The sequence below is a fragment of the Motacilla alba genome, chromosome 1A (genome assembly GCF_015832195.1).
Source record: "Motacilla alba alba isolate MOTALB_02 chromosome 1A, Motacilla_alba_V1.0_pri, whole genome shotgun sequence".
NCBI classification, from domain to species: Eukaryota; Metazoa; Chordata; class Aves; order Passeriformes; family Motacillidae; genus Motacilla; species Motacilla alba.
This window is the reverse complement of record NC_052031.1, coordinates 14,213,251-14,233,971: the sequence shown is the minus strand read 5'-3', so window position 1 is coordinate 14,233,971 and position 20,721 is coordinate 14,213,251. Positions and strand designations below refer to the sequence as shown.

Here is a 20,721-nt window from a genome sequence, read left to right as displayed (position 1 = left end):
AGCTTAGTTAAAATGTTTAAGTTTTTGCCTTAATAAAGTTACTGTGAGGACTAAAAGGAAGATAACTTTATTAGGAAGTCATAGAGGACTGGTTATAAATGGAAATAGTGGAACATCATCTTATGAAGGAAGAATCTGATACTGTGTAAAATGCCTTGGCCATTATTTTGTTAGTTTTAATTGATCTTTCCAAAAAAGCAGTGGAAAACCTGTTTCATTAAGCTAAATGTTGAAAACTGTGTAAGTGAGAGTAGTCCTGCATTATCTTGGTGATAAGCAGTAGTGTTAATGTCTAGGCTACCTGGACATGGAGAATTGGATTAATTTAAATCCAGAAAGATAAAAAAAGGAGAAAAAAATTATTGAGAAAAGTTGAATTTTAATAGATTTTATTGCTGCAGTTGCCAGTCCAGCCCAGTAATCTCTAGCTACCCGGCTGATGGTGATTTCCATGATGGTAATGATTTTTGTGATGATTCTGTAATTAAAAAGGAAAAAAAAAATTCTTTTATTTTCTTTTCGTACCATTCTTTTGTCTTTGATCACAAATGTTTACTAGTGCAATTTAAATATATGAAGTATAATTTGAGCCTTTTAATACATCTTTAATTTCAGATCTTAGAGCAAATTACACTTATTTGAGCACCTGGTTAGACAAGTTTAATGATCTAGTCAATTCTTTGGGACAAGGATACGACTTCTTGCCCCTTTTTCCCCATGATTTTGATTCTGTAGTTCCTAGAACTCATGTTTTGCACCTCTTCAGCAGTCTCTGGGTCTAGAGAAGTGTGTTGAAGTAAATTAAATGTATCTAATATGCAGGTTTTCTAAAGTAATAATCCTCTGTTTTTCAGTTTTTCTGGTATAAGACATTACTTTGATGTACTGTATTGTCAAGTGTTGTATACAAAAATGTCCCTTGGAACTGACTGTAACTTTGAAATGTTTTAACATGCTTAAAATGTTCCATTATCCTGTGTCATGCTTATCAATGTTTTGTTGCTTTTATAGATTATCTTTCTCAAGGGATAGATCTGTCTGGAATAGAAGTGATTGAAAATGACCTGCTTTTTATTGCAAGAGCTCGTCTGGAGGTGGAAAACCAGGCTAAAAGGTTGCTCGAGCAAGGTGTGGAGACTCAGGTAAAATACATTGTTCTTTACTTCCTTTCAAAAGTAAAGTGTGAAAGAATTTGAGCTTGATTTCTTTTGCTTTGTGTGGCACTTTCCATTGTAAATTAAACAAAAAAAAGTCCTATGTGAGAAATTCTCACACATGACTATATTCAAATAAATTGACAAAACTGGTCTTGTACAGAATAAATAAATTCTTGCAAGAATAAAATTTTGCAGGATCTGACCCTGTAATTTGGAAGAAAGTAAGTAAACTGTAAACACTGTCATAAAAGCTTGATGCATTCAACACCATATACAGGACTGCCAATATTGCCAAGCTTTATAGCGAAATATGAAAAATGCAGTTTCTTAAAACTGAAAGAAGCTTTCTGCATTTTAGCTGTGCAGAAATATATTGAAAAGATTTTAAAGATTTGCATTAAAACTTCAAAGAGCAGTTTAAACTTTGAGGTAAATATTCACTGTAGGGAAATAAAAACGAATATGTGTAATTGCATTCATTCATATTAAATGTAATTATTGACATCTTAATAACCTGGCTACCTCTCTTAACCATTTGCAGTATCTTTAGTGCTATTTTCTTGCCTTTGTAAAGTTTAATGTTCCTTTGTCTATACTTCTTTATATCCTTCAAAAACAAAAATATTTTAAATCTTCATTGCCAGAGTGAGAGGAGAAATCTGGTACAAGTTTCTGTCAAATTTGGATCTTAAATTAGAGAACAAAGAGGCTTTGAACAAGACATTTTTTATCCTGTTTCTTACCAAGTGTTAAACTTCTCTGTAAGTCAAGACAGCATTTGTTTATACTGTTGTAGATTGACATGAAAATAGAATGTATACAGAATAGCAAACCTACTGAATAAATTGGCTTGATTAAACAATTGAGGATTAAAATTTTTTGGTATGTCTCTAACTTTTACTTAGATCTGCCATTTCATCTAATTTTCTGCAGTAGGAAGTCATGGTTGTGGTAAATACCTTTGACTATTTGCTGATAACAAAGTGGTAGGAAAAAAACCACCCCATTTTTCACCTGATTACTATTCCAGTGTTGAAACTTCTGGCTATTTGAGCATGTTGCAAGCTGTGATTGCACTTTTTGCAAGCTATGAAGCATATAGGTTATTAAATAAAGATTGACGGAAGACGGGTCCTAAGAAAAAGCAAGTGGACATTTATTTTAAATGTAGGAAAAGTCTTCATCAGTGTGAACTCATTCTAGTTTTTCATGTCAGATTTGACCTTCTCTGATAATTTTCTCTTCATATTAAGTACTAAAATGGAACTGACAAAGAAACCCTGGGGAAATCAATCCCACTTCACCTGAAAAATAGACAGATTTATTAGGTGTTCCAGGCTGTCTCCAGGTAATCAAGAGATTATTAAAGTATATGCCTGTTGTGCTTTAGCCAGAGGCCTGTTTCCAACAAATGGAGGAGTGTTTGGAAGAAAATTATTAGTGCTTAGTCATATCAGAAATGGGGATGTTTTCATGAGGAGGTGTTGGGTTATGCATCACAGGTTTGTTGTTGGATATGATTTGTGAATTTAATGTTGAGAACAATAGTTTGCTTTAGAAAATACGTGCGCAGGCATTGCCCAAGAAATCTAGAGTTTGAAATGTGACTAGTGAATAGCGTGTCTTTGATTCCTGTTATTGTGTTTTACTGACAAGCTGATTTACATCTATACCTTCCAACCCCTGAAACTTCCTTAAAGAGGACTTGGGACCTTCATCTTTTCTCCTGTATTAGGCACTAAAGAATTCCTCAGATGAGCTGTCTTCCTGCCAGTATGTATTCTGGTGGCTGTCTGTACCTTTGAGAGTAGTGCATCTGTATTTATCCGGTGTTTCTTCAGTTATTTGATATTCATATTTGCAAATGCAGCTTTAGTTTCTACCCTTGTTCATCTGCTGTGTAAATAATACGAGATGTGTTGCCTACATAAGAGCGAGCTGTATTTCTGTATTTCATGCAGCACTTTTCAGCAATGCCCTAAAAGAAAAATTACCCTTATGTTTCTGTTCTAGAGTATTTCAGTGTCCACCTAGAAGAGAAGCAGGAAGTGGAAATACATTTTAAAAAGGAAGACTGGAAGTATTTCTTTTTAAATGAAAGTCGTTAGAATTTGGTGAATGTGCTCTCTAGAATTCAGCTTTTTTTCAGAGATACTGCTAGAAGTTACTCTGACAAAAAGAACCGAGCTAAAAAGTCTAAACTGCCCCATTTAACATTTTTATATATGCCCTTTGATTTGGATAGAGACTTTTTTTTGTTTTTTTTTAATTGTTTATTTAATGATGTATAAGTCACGTACTAGTGAGCTGTGCACCGATTCCCCCAAATAATGTCCAGCAGTAGCACATGAAAGCAGATACTTATACCTTAGTAACACATTGTCTTTTTCTGTTCTCTGTAATTAATTTTTTTATGGCATGTCCACTACCACGGTGTTTGTGTATTTCTCAGAAAAAATGAAACCTCTTCCCCCTTTGGAAATATGGCATTAGCCATTGACTGCTTTAGAAGTGAAGCCTTCCACTCCTGTTCCTGGTGGAATTTTAAAGCTGTGTCTGGGTGTAGACTAGAAGTTTCTGTCCGTGCATCCAAACAGGCTCTCATAGAGCTGCAAACCACACTTGCCTTCCTAATCCTTTTAGAAAGAGAAAGCTCTCTTTGCTATTGTTGACAAAAGTAATAAGAATATTAGCAAACCCAAGCACATGGATACTAGTGGCTACAGGCAGGTTTTTATTGTTCTGTGTGCTTTGTTAGGCATTCCTAGTGTACATAGCACAGATAGACAGTCTTTCATGACCCACAGAACAATTTAAAGGAAATGGATACTAACCCCATCTTTATTTCTAGTCCTGAGCTCCTTGCTAGTTTTTGCTCATACTGTAAGCAGGCTAATGGCAGATAGCATAGGGAACAGCAAAGACTGCTTTAGCAGAGATACATTAAGAACTTGATTAAAAGCCACCCTTCTAACAGAAGGGCCAGCAGTTTTCAGCTTTAAAATTTTTGAAAAAAGGAAATTTAAAAAAAGAGATAGATCTGCATCTTGCAACCACCTGAAACATCCCTATTATTTCTTTTGCTCCCATTGAGCCCTATGCTGAAGAATCTAGATTTGCTCTTGGCACCACCTCACTCCTGTTTTCAACAGCAATATTGTGTAAAGCAGATCTGAATAAGAAGAAATTACTGAGGAAAAGAGAAATTTGTTGAGATAACCATAGCTCAGTTCCAGGTAGAGCAGTTTTTCCAGACACAGTTTTGTGTCTGCTGTGTTTAAAAGTGAGAAAACTTTCTCTGCAACTCAGCTCATGCTTCAAACCCTTCTTGCTGTATATTGCCATGCTAGGTGTGGGACTTAGAGCCAGAGATAAGCAGACTTAGCTCCACCTGGTAATGACAATATTGGTGGCTTTAGGAGCCAGGCTGTGTGTGTGCAGAAAAGAGCTGCATTTCCATGTCCTCCATCCTCTCAAAAGGTAGCCTTAGTTCTGAGCCACGTTCAGTGCTTTAAGCAGCAGCTGTGGGTCTCTGTATAAGAAGGATGGATTTTTACATGTGTGAAATATGTTAGGAACCTGTGTTCTTGCTTATGACTTTACTGATACCAATTGTTATAATTAGGATATAGGTTGTGAGGTATCAATGGTATCATTAAAGATTGATTAAAATATAGCAGGATGTGGTGTAGAAATGAGAGCAGAATTCAGATTTCCCTGGGTTTGCACTTTAAACAGTTTGTCCTTCTGTGTGTTACAGAAACATTCGGTATATTTGACCACAGAATAAAAATTTTCCTTCCTTGTCTCCTGGAGGGATCCGTAGATACCTGACTAGTTTGGTTTTGGGTCTTTTTGTGGTTGGTTGGTTGGTTGGTTGGTGGGGTTTTTTAATTTTTTTGGGGTTTTTTTGTTTGTTTGTTTGTTTGGGTTTTTTGTTTTTGTTTTGGTTTTTTGGTTTTTTGTTTGTTTGGTTTTTTTGTTTTAGAGAATATATGTGATGTTTTATTGTCCAGCTTCCTGTATATAAGACATAGGTGTAAGCCTAATAAGCATTTTTTGTTAAACTGGGTGTACTGTTTTTTAAAAAATACCCAGATTTATTTTTTTCTTCCGAGTGAAGAGCTTTGCTCCTTATAACCTTGCAGAATAAAGAAGAGGGGAAAATAACATAGAGAAATAAATCCTAAACTCTACTTCTGACACTTGTTCAAATGCTGGATTTTTATACACAGCATAAAAAGGTAAACAGTATGATCTGAACAAAAATTTCTTAGTTATTCACATTGTAGCATCTTTGTACCGTTGTTTTGGGCATGTTTGGGGGCATTTTGAGTTTTCATATAGTAATTCATTGAGAAGAATTTGTTTTGTGAATTATTCTGTTTTGCAATCTTTTTCATACTGAACCTTTCCTCTCAGTCGTTTTCTCTGGAACAAATACAGCTTTTTTTTAGGTTAAAAAATTACTAACTAGATGTATATGCATAAGTGTTCTTGACTAATGCTGTTTAGTGCCTGAGAAAAGTGATGGGAGGATGAAGTGCCTGCATAATTAACCAGTTGTCTGGAGGTGATTATCCAGGAGTTGCTCAGTTTATCTCAGTTCAATCGCTAAGCTAGGTGCTTGTGTAGTACATCTTGCAGTGTTATGGCAAAATTGGTGAAATTAATCTGAGATCTCTCACAGACCAGCATTTAATCTCTTGTCAAGGATCTCTAATAGGTCTTGTTTCTTATTCCCCAAGGGGTTGGAGGAGAAAGTATGTACATAATTGACCAGTTATCATCACTTAGACACAATCGTCAAGAAATTGCATCATTTATTTCATTTCAGGGCCCTCTGAGCTGAGTGTTTATCTACCACAGCTTGCAGGGTTATGACAAGATTGGTGAAATTTTTCCTAAATCGGTCATAGGTCAATCGGTTGTTCTTAAATCAGTCAGTGTTTGATCTAATGTCAAGGATCTTAAGCAATAAATGCACTTACTATCCTGTGGCAGCATTTTCCAGTCGTGCAAATACACTTCAAGGTGTTTGAGATATTCAGATATTAAGAATGGTTGGCATTGGGCTCCGTTTTTAACTTTTTTGATGAAACGTGGAAAAAAACATGAAACATGTTGTGTTTCCTAATTGCTTCTAATTATTACTGCCAAAAGTGTGGATGGCTCTTGGGGCATGACTGTCTGGGCAGGGTCCTGTGATTTTGAGTTTCTCAGTTTCTTTCAATCTTGTCTACTTTAGCAAGAGTATGTGTTGCACTGAAACATTCTCTTTTCTAGATTAGTTCATGATATTTAAACACTTGGATTTAAATCAAAGTGTGCCTGCTGTTTTTTGCTGATTTAGTGTCATCTTCAGATGAATGCTTCATTGTGAAATGGACTGTGTGAGTGCATGAATATTTTTTTCTAAAGTTGTCAGCTCTGTGAAGATGTGCTTGACTGTAGAACAAAGTCTAATGTTGTAGTAGGATGTCATTTTGTGTGCCCTGTGGTTGTGCAGGGGCCTCTTTAATGTTCAGCTTTAGTTCATTTAGCTTAGAATCTGTTACATTACCTGCATTGATGTACTGTGCTAGTCAAAAGCACAATTTTTGGTTTCCAGATGTTTTTGCCTGCACTTCTCTGCTGTTATGTATGGGCTATCATATGTTGTCATACCTTTTAAAGAATACAAGCCCTTATGCACTTCAGCATGTCAGTGGGATGGATTGCTGTTACATAGATGTACATAACTGCATAGGTGTGCATAATTACCAAATGATCATTAGAATAACAAATAAAGTAGAAAAAAACAAGAGAAAAGAACCCCTCCAATCTGGCTCATAGCCATTCATCTTTTTATCCATGTACTGTTGGTTACCCTCATAAAAACCCTGGAAGGACTAGAGTTGAAATGCTACTAGAGTATGCTTTTTAAAGTAAAAAAGTAATCATTGCTTCTTTCTTATTTTTTTCTTTTTATTCTGACATTTATTTCTGTCTTGAAAGCTAGTAGTTGGAATTTAACCTCATTACTGTCAAAAGTTTAACCAATATAGTACACTTTAGGCAGTAGTTGTTATATTTCCTTATAATACCACAGTCTTGATTCCCTGCAGGAGATCCTGATGGAAACTAGACTGAGACAGTTATTTCATAATGGAGTGATTGACTACAGTATGATATAGAAATAGAAGACATTTCTGATTATTCAGTTTGAAGTCAATTATTTGAATCTAGAGTAAGAAGACTGTAAAGAGGAAAATTTGAACCTGCTTGCTACTTTTGGTGTAAGATGAAGGTGGTAGCTATAGTTGACTTTAAATCATCTAATTTGGTTTAGTGAAAATGGAGTATGAAATCCAAAGTTTTTAATTTAAATTCATGTTAGCCACCCATTTTACTGCTTATTCTAATTCTAGACAGAGAAGACTTACTCCAACATGTTATAGCTGTCATATTGGCTTTTGTTGTGAAAGATCACAATGGCATTTTGGTCTGTTTAATTAAAATCCTACTAACTTACACTGTTTCTATTCTTTTAGAGTAGCTCTGTATACACATGGAGAATTTTCACTTAATGTGTTTAAATCTCTTCACAAGTTTTACTTTATCCTAACCTTTAAGTTTCTTTGTCTTGGAAATATACTCATGTTGCATTATTCAATTTTATTTTTCATCTTTAGTCTTACGGTTATGGTTTTCATGATCTTGTTAACTTGCTAAATCAGATTCCTTCATCTGGCCATCTGGTGCATGGCACTACTGAAGGAGTTTTCTATAAATCTAAACTATTTTTTCCTTGAACTATTCTATTACGATATGATGCAGCAACGTATGGCTCATCTAACAACTAAAAAATATCTTCCAAGTATATATTAGTTATATCCTACATCTGAACAGTAAACTTCACAGGGATTAACAGAACCTTATAACATTTTCCCTTTACTATTCTGGTCTAACAGGAGTTTGTTTTATCTTAAAGTATGATCTAATAGAACTGAAGTGTTAACCACGCCTCAGTAATTCAGAATCACCAAGCTAAACACTAAGCATGAATTTATACCTCTGAACTATGGATTAAAATAAACCACAGATTTCTCAGCAACATAATCGGCTGGTACTGATATAACCTAGAATATCCTTTCAGTTTCCATAGGAACAGATGATAGAATGTTTTGAATCTTGAAATAGCTAAAATGAATGTCTGACTTCAATATAGTTCACTCTTACTTTGCAGCTTGCAACCTCTGCATGTAAGGGCTAAAAATGTGCATTAAAATGGATGGTGGAATATTGGCATAATACATATTAAAGTGGTTTTGGAGCAGTAGTAAAAACAATAACAAAAAAATAGTTTTGCAATTAAAAATAAGATGTTTTATGCATAATTCTTCAGGTGTTAGCTCTGTATTTCATTGTACATGTGCAAATGGTATACTCAATTCCATAGGAAAAAAGAATCATTAATTATTCCTTCGTGTTAATGGCTCATTTATTACATGTTTTACAAAAAAATCATCTGTCTTTTTGGTCATCTCTAAATTTCACGTCCAGCCATTGTTTAATCTCACTGTGTTACATTGTATTACGCATATTTTCTGATTGGAATAATTTGTAGAGTACAAGAAAACTTCATGTAGCCAGAAAGAAAAGATCAGCAGAATTTAAATGGAATATGTAGTGTGTTATTTAGGTGACTATAGCAAAAAAATGATTATTGAAGAACAGGCAAGGAATCATTTCAGCTGGAGTAGTACCTGTTTTATTAGATGTTTGACCTCACTTTAACAGGTCATGCTAAATCAGAGGAGATATGCTTTGAGTGTAAAAACATTAGCAGCATTTTTTTATTTATCTCTTTTAGATAAATGGGTATGTAACTCTAGTATTGATGTCAAGGGAAAATATGGAGATCTTGTTAACCAGCTGTTAGGAATCTGAGTGCCCACAACCTGAAGCATTGTGCATGCAGGTAAAAATGACAGTGTGTGACTGATTGCTCAGTACTTGGGCTCTTTTCATTTTCTGTACCTCATTTAAAGTACAACATGTTCTCCATTTTGTATGGGGAAATTGGGATGGTACTGAAACTAAAAAAAAAAAAAAAAAAAAAAAAAAAAAAAAAAAAAAAAAAAAAAAAAAAAAAAAAAAAAAAAAAAGAAGCAAAATAGCAAAGAGATAATGAGTTGTGATAGTTAGATAGTTACTTTTTCAGTGAAACAGGGTTTTGAGAGAATGGAGCTGCACTGTGCTAATATAGTTCAAATAGTAACTTTTTTCAAGTATCTGTATTCCAAGACTATTTTAACTACCATTAATATAGAAGACTCATGAGAGCTGTAGTTATTGGAACATGTGGACAGGTTCAATAGCAACATTTTGAAAATAGAAGGATTTTAAAATAAAAGTGAGATCTAGGGCTTTCCTGTTCAGTATTAGAATACTGTTTGCTGTTGTAAATGTGTGGAAGACCCTCTGTCACATGTTACTTTCTGAATATTGATCCTTTTTCATTAATGATTTAGTTTGCAATTTTGCAACATTCTTTAAAAATTCCTCACAAGGTGTGTAGTAGGTGTTTCAGGCAAGTATTAGCAAACCTCATTCCACAAGCAGGCAAATACAGAGAAGTTCTGAATGACAAGAAATAAACAGGTAGGCTCTTAACAAGTATTTGAGTTTGCAAGTTCCTATGCTTTAATGATTAGGCAACACTGGCCCTTTTTAACAACACTGGCCTTGTTTCATGAAAATGCTTTTTTCTTCTGTATGAAAATAACATTTTTTTAAACCCTGGAAACTTCTATTTTCTCACCCAGCGATATCTTCAACTGTAGTTATCCATTTATTGAAATATTTTCAGGTCAAGTAGAAAAAACACTGTAAAATAAATGTAAGTTTTAGCTCTGTAATTTATGTTCAGCAGAAAATTTTCAGGTGTGGGGGTGAGCACAAGGGACTCACTGATTGGGCATGGAAGGGCCCCTTGCCTTCCATCCGCCACCTTTCCCAGTTAGCAGCTCTTGCTGGGAGTCTGCCTCCCCAGCTCTGGGCTGTCCCATGGCCGTGCAGATGTGCAGCAGTCTCACCTGCATTTCACTCCACAGCCAGTTCTGATGAACTCCTGCAATATTCAGGATCAGGCCTTAAAAAAGTAAAGATTTTTATGCACCAGGTATTGAAGTCATAAAGTGTCTATTAGTAGATCAAACAAAATAGTTAGATCAAATATTTGAACAAAATAGTTTGAATAGCACAGGTTTTCCTTTTTGTGATGAGGCAGTATGGGGAGGTACTGAGTTACAATATGTTAGCAGCTATTGTTTTGTAAAACCTTCAAATTCGATTAGTTTGAGGTTAAACAACATTTTCTTCCTGTCCTTTGGAGTTTTGTTTTTCCAAATCATAATAAAGCAGAGAACTGAGGTATGGAGTGGTCATTGTTTCCCAGGTTTGGATTGCTTGACTGTCTCCACTGGGGTGGTGGCAATGGCAGCAGCTTCCTCTGCAGCACCCATGTGTCCATGCTTAGGGCATACAGCTGTCCTGCCTTCCTCCCTCTTTCAGCTGGATACCATTACACTGCCATTTCCCTAGGCTTCAAAATGCCTTCAAAAGCATCCAAATTAAGAAATCCTCTCACACTGGACATCTTGCTGTATTACCTCTGTTTATTCCCATCCTGTGACCCCAGCTGAGCCCACCAGCTTCTGAGAGCCCTTGGCTTGTGTCTGAGAGCCCTGTATTTGTATCTGAAATGCTACTGCACATCAGCCCATGGCCCAGGCGAGCCCAGCAGACCTGGGAACTGCCACCTTCTTTGCTGTTAGTGTGCCCTGCAGCTGCTGCAGGAGGTGTTGGCTCAGGGCTTCGGGTGGCTCGGCCAAGGGCGTGATATTTCTTGTTGATCATCTGTTAGCACTCCTGACTATTAATTGTGGGTCTGCTGGACGCATGTTCCACAGAGTAGTCTGCAAAGCAGACAGCCCCAGTGAGATGCTGTCAACAGCAAATGGAGCACGAAACACTTGCTTTTGCCTTCCCTCAGTGGCAGGTAGTACACCGTGGTGTAAGGAATTCATAATTAGTTGACATGAGCACAGACTCAAATGTACTGCCTTTAAGCAAATATTGAAACCAGAAGAAAGCAAGAGACTGCATTTTGAGGAGAAACTTGCTTGGACAGACACATGTATATTTAATCAGTCTTCAATAATTCATGTAATATTAATGTGAAGCATATGGTAATACAAGTGTTTAGTTAAAATGGTTTTGGCTGAAATTTTAATACCTAATTGGGAGTTGTTGCCTTTTATATCTTAAAATTCTTTGGGAAAAGGTAGAATTAGCTTAAGTAAATAATTTAATATTACCTCAACTATGTGTGTTATACATATTTAGCTGGAAATAGTTTGGTCCTTGAAGTCACTAAGCTGCTTTAACTAAAACTGTGTCTGATTTTGCACAATAACTTTGTGCCATGACCTCTTTCAGTGCCTTTCCCAGAGAATCCATCGCTATCTAAACTGTCACTTTTTTGTTTACTGTTTTTCTTTTGACAAGGTACTGCTTTATGTTTGCTAGTCTGATTTTTTTTAAAAAGACAGCTGCAACAAATAGCATAAAATACAGATTAATGTTATAAAAACAGCAAAAAAGGGAGACATTGGTATTGCTGCTCAGTTTTCTAGGTTTCATAACAGTTTATATGATAGTTATACTTTATTAAAATTATGAAGTTAAATCTGTATCTTTTTAACTTGACCTTGTTTTGTAATGCCATAAAATTCATCAAGTTTTCATTTAACAGAATTGAAAAATTTTGGTAGCAACTCTTTTATAAGCTCTTTAACCAAGCGTGGTATTTCTTTGTGTACAATAAAGATTGTTTGAGCAATTACTTGAATAATCAGTAATTTACATCTTGAAGCGTGCCCAGCATTTCTGCTGGGTAAACATGTTGGAACTGTAGAAGAAAGGAAAACATAGTCATCTTAGGAGACATCTCATGCCAGAAATCCAGCTGTGCAGGTCCAGCTCATTTGTTTTTCAGAGCCATAGTTTTTTCCCATACATGATGGGCTTTCCAGAATGGAAGTCTTGTGAAGGAGGAGAGAGTGATGAATTCCTCAGGGAATACTGTTGGGAAAATGGGACTACTCGTGAAGCACCTGGGCATACATTTTTAGAAGCCATATTTTAAGGTAATAGAGATAAGATAGTAGCAGGAATAGTCATGGGAGTGTTTTGTCTGATCTAGGCAGAGTTAGTTCATACCAAAGTCTGTCCCTTGTACTGTTTGCTGAGCCGTGCTGAGGCTTCACTGCTGCTGCCGCTGTGCCAGAACGCGAGCGCGGCGAGCGCGGCGAGCGCCCACGCGACAGGGGCAGCGTGTCTGTGTTTCATCCTGCTCCTCTTGGTCACAGAGCACACGGGTAACGGGGTATTGGGTGCTGACACACAGTCCTTCTCCAGAGCTCAGATAGAGCTTTGTGCAACTCTTCCTCTCCAGGAGTGGGGAGGAAGGGAGGGTGGAGGATGAACTCCTTTCAGTCTTCTCCCCTCCCTCCTCCAGCGCTGTATATGAGCAAAGCTAAAATCCATATGCATTTGGGAAGGAATGTGTGCTGTAGTAGGAGTTACCAGTAAGGAGGATGGGAGAGTGCCATATGTTCTCCTGCACTGCAGGTTTTACTCTTTCCTGGAGATCTGTTCTAAAATCCTATTGATTTTTTGTCAAAAAATGTTGTCTTTTGTACTTGATCAGTACTGTAGAAGATCTGGCTATTCCTGCTTAGTGATGCTATCCTTGTGTTTATTGGGATGTTAAGTATTGACTCACTTGAGAAAGCCTGAGACACCTTGTTCTTTGTTATTAATGTTAGATGAAGGATTTTCCTGAATTCAGATCTAGGTCAGTATTTATTATTCCTGTTGTGGTTTTTGTATACTGCGTATTGAAAACCACATTCCTCAAGCACATATGTTTCACCCAGTAGAAACTTGTGGTATGACAGTGTTGGTTGCTTTTTGCTGCCGGTTTGTGGTTTCTTCTGCCTAAGGAGATGTTAATGCATGAAGCCTTTTCATTGTCTTTCTACTTGAGTCTTGTATCCCCCTTTAAAATGCCCACTAGGAATCTGAATTCCACAGTTGTCTGCAAATAAATACAAGCAACCTTTCCACAGACTTAAGACTTTTTCCATTTGCTGTGCAGCTACAGCCTATTCTTCTATCCTTTTGGAGAATTCACTCCCCTTGATTTAGGATCAGCATTCTGCCACACCTTAGAATTAAATTTAATATACCTCATGATCAAGGATATTTTCCTCCTTAATAGAAGATACCATTCTTGACAGAGACCCTCTGACAGTGTTTTCAGATATACCACAGTGGGAAAGCATCACTGTGTCAAGTATTGTTGCTTCAGTGCAGGTAATAAAAATAAAACAGTGAAATCAGTAAATTCACAGAGTTCTACAGTGAGCTAAGAAACCTTGTGCTGGTGTAGTTTGCCTTGTATAGTGCTGGACACAGACTTAAATTCATCAGATGGTGAGCTGTAAGGTGTAAAGAATAACAAGTGTTATGAGCTGGAAATTATATTCTAAAGCAGGGGATTTGGCAATTAGTTAACTTTCATTAGACTGAACAGTACTGAATCTTAAATTGTATAGCTGTGTAAATAAAATAGTCTTTGCTCTGATATTTGACATGGCAAAACTGCTGACAAAAATAAAGAGGATCATTGAAGTAATGGCCTGGCCTGTAAACATCTGAAAATCAATCTCATGCATATTTTTTTAAAGTGGAAATGAGGTCTACATCTATACTTTATGTTCTCTATTCTGTTTAGAAATCTTACAATGTTATAGAATATCTTTGGGATTTTCTTTTCAGAAAAGATAAACTTTAGCATAGTTTTTAGTTCTGTTCAGAGGCTTTCAGTCTTAATTCTAGGACAAGTGGTGAGAATTTAAAAATGATCTTAGGCAGTTGGCTTTAACTAGATCTCAGATTAGTTTTTTAATCCACAACTGAAATATTTTTCCCCTATACTGAGAGTACCTCATACTTTGTGCTTTGATAGTGGTACATGGAAGAGTGAACTTAATACATCTTGATAAGTAACTGCACCTACATATAATGTCCCTTACACATTAAGCTTCTCTTGCAGAGACTCTTTCCATTGCATCTGTATACAATTTTTATGAACAAGTGATTCACTCCCTTTTTTTCCTTGAAACTTATACTAGTAAATAAAGTGTGACTCAGGTAAAAGTGCTAAATGTTCTGAAGCACTTTTGTTTTTTACACATCACACTATTATGTATTCCAGTTTCTTTAAGAGATTATGGCATGCTGAAAAATTTATTTTCCGTACCACACTTATTTATATTTCATGGTAGTTAAGTTCACAGTTTATGTGTCATTCATACAAGAGAAAATACTAGGGGTATAACAGCTGAATTTTAATAATGGATGAGGAATTACTTCGATGCAGTAGTTTTCCTAAGGCCCTTTTAGTTAAGGATCTCTGTCAACAATACCTTTGAATCTTTTATATGTACTCAAGGTTTTTACCTTGGCTGTGAGTATGCAGAGGATGTCTGGCAAAGCTGATAATACTGCTCATAATTTAAATGTTCATTTCTACTTCTATGTTTGTGGCTTTCTTGGGATGGGGGAGAAGCTGGACTAAATTCAAGATTCTAGTTATTGTCCTTATTTTGTGCATTAGACCAGAATTGTTCTTTGATATCGAGTAGCTCATCTCTTCTGTAGACAAAAACTGCTGTTCATACAAGTAGAGACTTTGACATAGAATTTGTCATGGTATGTAATTGTACTTATGTGCTAGAAATAATTTTTCAACTTTATATTATTGAATTTTGTCTCTGAGGATCAGTATTATTGTTTTGAAGTCACAGGGAGTTTTCACACTAACTGGTATCATTGAAGAACCCTTCCAACCCAAGCTGTTCTGTGCTACACTTTACAGAGCATCCAATTATGCAGCAGCATCAGACATGAAGCTTAGACTGGAGCACGAGGCACATTGTCACTGCCAGCACTGCTGAGAGGCAGCCTTTTTGTATTCCCCTGAGCTGGGATAAAATTACACACCTGTGAGACAGGAACTTCATTCATGTTTTCAATTAAAGATGGAGTTTTGGGGTTTTTTAAGTATGTAGAAGCCAGAGACACCTCATGGTTATTGTGAGTGGAACTCGTAGTCCATATCCCTTAATATGAGATTTCTGTTTGCCAGATTACAGTGTCTTTGCTTTGTGAATTCTAAACGTGTCCACCTGTATAAATTGTGTACCATGATGGTTTGCTGTCCTCTTTTCTGCCTTTTTTAGGTCCATGAGAATGTTGAATAGAACCAGAATTAGGGCAGGCAATGAGAGACACAAGTGTTAAGAGTGTCACACACTTGGATTATCCCACCCTGTTCTTTATGTTCATCGTTAGACCACGTTTGCTTGGCTTACTTAGGAAAGTCACTTAAAATAGTGTCAGCCTTGCTTCAAATCAAAACATGTTACATCTCCTTTTCAAAGGTACGTTTTCTCTGTCACAGAAATAAATTACTTTGGTTTGGCATGAGTTGTTTCTGACAAAGCCATCTTGGCTATTATTTAGCACCATATTAAAATTTCCTTGTGCATATCAAAAGGTAATTTAGCTGTGCAGTCAAATGTAAACAAGTTATTACTTTGTGGCAGTAAGACTTAAAATATTACGGTGCTGTTTGATGGTCCAGTTTTGAAGAACAGAAGTGTATGAGATGTTAATTTCAGAATTTCAGACTGTGCAACATACCTCCAGCATTAATGACTTTTTTATAGGAGAGCTTTCAACTTCATGTATTGTTTGCATTTCAACTGAAATTTCTGGGAATTTTCTCACATAGATTAGTAATTAAGGTACTTTCTGGACGTAATTAGTGCAGCATACTGTAATTAATGAACTTGCAATCACAAAATGTAGATGTATTCTTAAAGTACTACAACTTGGATAATGAAAACATTTACAACCTGTATCATTCATGGAAAACAATAGTACTCCTTAATATAATTTGCAATGAATCAGTGAACTCCTTTTCTCCTTCTTCAGCCCCCGCTGCTGATAGTTATTTTAAGATCAGAATTAACACTTACGTATGTACAGCTCCTGTAAATCAGAGAGGTTTTAAAAAGTACATTTTTGACAATACTGAAGCTAAAGTACCTTTTCTAGGATGGGTCACACATCAGCTGTAAATATGTGACAGAATTCTTCTGTAATAAAGTATTTATGAAAGCCTATTATTCTAATCATTCCAGATTTTTACTTCTGTATGTAGCTGTACACATCCATTTAAGAGGTAGGAAGAGATGTTTTTATGGGCTACCATAGTTGATTCTTTTGACAGCCAAATGAGATGATTAAATGGGACTAACATCAGCTACTCTGAAACTTTTTAAAAAAAGTCACATAGTTGAAGACAGTTTCTGACCAGCTGTTAAATTAGATGTCAAAGTGTGTGCATCTAAAAGTTTCATGTTACCTCTCATCCCCTCTGTTCTCCTCCCAAGATGTTGGAGAAAATAACTGCTTTTCAGAAAAAAAAACCAACAAAATAAAAGTATGTAGAAAATGTAAAGATGTAAATTTGGAATATGGCCAAATTCACAATACTCTAAACTGTTCTCATTCTGTCTCAGTAATAGGATTTAGAAGAATTTAAGAAAAGAGCACAAGACATTTTGGGAATATAAACCCACTGTCACAAGAATTAATATTTAAATACTGAGGTTATTTAGTATATAAGGTAAACAAGTTGTGCAAATGATATGCATGTAAGCATATAAGACAGTGACTGACACAGAGAAGAGAAGAGAAAATGGAGTCTAGAAAGTACTAAATGGAGTCCTTTAGACTTTGGGGTTTTCTAACCAGGTCACACACTTACTGTCCAACAGAGAGGTTTCAGAGTAGTATACAGTTTCTACAACATGTTTCTTACAAAAGTCACAACAGTAAGAAAAATTATTTGTTAAGTATTAACTTTAGACCAATGAAGGTGCTAATATCTCTGAAACAGTCACAGTTAAAATGTAAATTTTAAGAATTTAATGTGTGTCATTTATGGACAATATTTTCCTTTAAAATCTGAGAAATCTCTGAAGAGGTCTCTATGTCTCAGAAGAGGTGCAGGCATCTGTCTCTCAAAGTAAGATGGAACTTTGTTCCTTTTAGTTTTCAGCATTAATTCACACACAAGTTAACATAAAATCGCTGGTGTGTTGTAGAGTCTTGACAACACAGTTAAGACTATTTCTCATGAGGAGCTTTGGTTAATCATTATACAGTTAGCTTTAAAACTAAAGTACACTCAGTCATGATACTCATGTGCTTTGCTTTCTCAGTAATGCCAGAGAATGCAAAAAAGAGAGTAACAAAAATTACATTACCATTATTTTTGTAATAAATGTTAGAGGAAAAATTGTTAACTACTAGCAACTTCTTTACTTGTGAGAATATTAGACTGCATGTGCCTGAATTTAGGAGAGAGGATGTGCTAGGATGTGTTTTTCTCTTGAAAATAGCAAAGTCTAGAAAGTCCAAGTGGTGTTATTGTGGTATATATGGTAATAGTTGCATGGAAGTATTCTTGTATATTCTGCAATTTTTTTTTTTTGAGGAGATCTTCAACAACATTTCAGTGCTTATTACCTGTTTCATAGGCATTGATGACCTTTACAACAGTGGGAAGGCATATTTGTATATGACAGCTAGTTAGGCTGGAGCAAAATGATAGATTTTTATCAGGAGTTTATAAAGGTCTGCTTTGCTAACAATTTGTTATGTAAGATAACAATATTTTAACAATGGTATTATGTTAAAATGCAAACTCTTTGTTATGCTTTAGTATATCCATAATGTCAAGACTTGGCTGGCATACGTGTTGTCAAGAGGTCAGTAAAAAATTACTTTTGAGTATAGTTTAAGTGTGCAGAGGTTACAGTTTAACTAAGTAATGTGGTAATTCTGTGATATTCTGCAAGTAGGCTCTCCTTCTTAAGTAACTCTCATTGTGGACTCAGATAAATAGAGAAGCTCTTAAGTTTTCAAATTCGAGTTCTGAAATTCATTATCTTCTTGGCAATTTTGTTCACTTGAAAAATAAGCATTAAAAGACACTTAAGTATGTGCATATATGTAAAATTCATCCTTGGTTGCTGAGTGCTGCAAGTTAACTTCAGCAGTGTGCTTATATATGACTAAGTGATGTCACAATGTTTATCCAAATGACATTGTCACAGGAAATAGCTATTGTTAGCCCAAATGTTTCCCTTTTAGGAATCCCTTCAAACTTGATCTGTCTCTTTGAGTTTATTTTGATACAAGTCCCTGAAAAGGTCATGCCCTTTTATTACAAAATCTTTTGCCTCTCTTTTTTTTTTTTTTTGCTTGAAAAAGCAAGCTAACAACACTTGACTATAATTAGATCCTCTGTCTTGCAAATGACCCAGACAAGTATTTATCACCCAAGAAAGTTCTTGATCTAGAGTTTTTGTAAAAGTGATATCATATTAGGTGTCAGAACAATTCCATAAAGTTCAGAGGTGTTCTGAGGAATTATAAAGAAATTTGTATAGGGTTAAGCTAGGGTTCATTTAGCTTGTCCCCAGCCATTTGGAACTCTGAAGTCAGAAATTCCTGCAAGAGTCAAAAATCTGTGTGGTAAACATACAGTGTGATGATTGGTTTTGTTAGGATAAGTTATCTGACAGAACGAAGTGTAAATATGTATTATTTTGTTTGTAGCCATAAAATAGAATGAATCTGACTTTGAACAATACAATTTTCATTTTTTTTTACATGAGGTATATTTTTTTTACCTTCTTGAGCCCTTTTAAATGCAATGTTAAGACTTAAAATACATATTAAAAGCAGGGCCTAGCATTGAAAATGCTGGGTTTAGTTTTTTTAATGTTTCATGTCGTTCAATGCATCCTATGTTTTAGGGTGTAAATCCATGTTTAAATTACATCTCCTTGGAGAGTCATCTTAATGCCTACTCCTGCAATTCAGTACTTTAGTGATGCTGGAGCCAATAAAGATCCTTTATTACAAGATTTGTTCATCATCATCCCTGCTGGGTGACAGATGATGCCTTATATGGTACAGTTACCATACCTAGATCAGAATTAGAGTTAGGTCTTCAGTTCTCATTTCCAGTTTGGAGTGGATGCATGGGACTGTGTAGCACTTAGGCCTGGGGAAGAAACTGATGCGTTTCAGGACTTATTCTTACATTATAAAATCATCCTTTGATCCCTTAGAAGGTTAAAGAATATTTTATTGCCCTTGAGATTTTGTATGCAGACACAGGCATTTTCACTGATGTAATGATTTAACAAGCAAAGTTCAAGTGATCAATGAGAAACCATAATTTCTCCAATGCTGCTATGTTCTATGTCAGCAAACAAGGAGGGTGAACAAGAATTCATCACCTCTCTAGAGAAACAGAACAAGTCAATAAGGCAAGGGGAGGATTCAGATCACAAGAACCCTTGCCATAGCTTGTCCTAAGTTTGAAAAAAAAAAAAATTGAAGTCTATCATTCTAGAATGGTATATATTTGCATGCTTTGCAGATTGTGTACTTTGTCTCTTCAAAATAAACCCTTTTAAAAAAAATTCTGTTTCTCTGACACTCCATTTTAAATCACAGGGCTGAACAGAAATGCCAGCAATTTATTATATTTTGCTAAAAGAACCCTCTCCAGGGAAGAGGCTCATGAACCAGGATCTAATTCAGAAAACAAGTCTAAATTACTATAATCAGTGAATTTTTGTTTAGATCGATGATAAAGAGTTTATCCTCTAGAGCTTTAATATTTGTATCAGTGTCAGGAAGGATATTAAGGATCTGATGGGTAAAGTCTAAGCAAAATAAATAAAACCTTTTTGATGACTGCCCATTAGGAGCAAATATACATAATTTTATTCCAACCAGTGAACCACTGCTTCTGAGCCTGTCCTGAGCATGTGAATGATGTGATAATATTTTTCTCCAGGCGTAGTCAGTAGATAGAGGACCTGTAGGAGAGATCCCTCTTTTTAAATCAAAATCTCCATCTAGAATCTATCAAAAGGGCCAGGAGGTGTAACTGGAGTGGTTGGGAAGCTGTGGGAGATTCCAGATGATGGCATGGTTACAGTGTGTTACTGCCCTCTGTGAGATAGAGGTTAGAGGGGTGTAGTGTTTGTGTAACAAAGAAACCTTTATCTGCTCATTAATGTTACAACTTGAAAAGCTAAACTGTATGTAGTTTATTTGGCTTAAAGCTACCTCTGTTTCTGCATGAAATGAGATGTTACAAGCCAGCTCGCTGAGGACTGGCAAAAGGCTGGCACGTTTCTGCACTTCATTTATTCTCCATGTTGTGTATAGTTCCTAGAATGGTCTTCCCTATCTTGACCCTTTCACAGCTTGTTGTGTCAATGTTTTGACTGTGTTTTGGTGTTAAATAGTTGTTGATAGTTGCTTTTCAGTAAACCTCTTGTGTTCCAAA

General features: G+C 35.8%; 1 protein-coding gene across 1 annotated transcript in view; it reads left to right on the top strand.

Moving 5' to 3' along the window:
• The window catches only part of COG5 (component of oligomeric golgi complex 5), a 175,160-nt gene that overhangs the window by 70,987 nt on the left and 83,452 nt on the right, over positions 1 to 20,721 (top strand). The window contains exon 7 of the mRNA XM_038153486.1: positions 1,012 to 1,142. Coding sequence (XP_038009414.1) covers positions 1,012 to 1,142 — 131 coding nt within the window. The remainder of the gene's footprint in view (positions 1 to 1,011; positions 1,143 to 20,721) is intronic.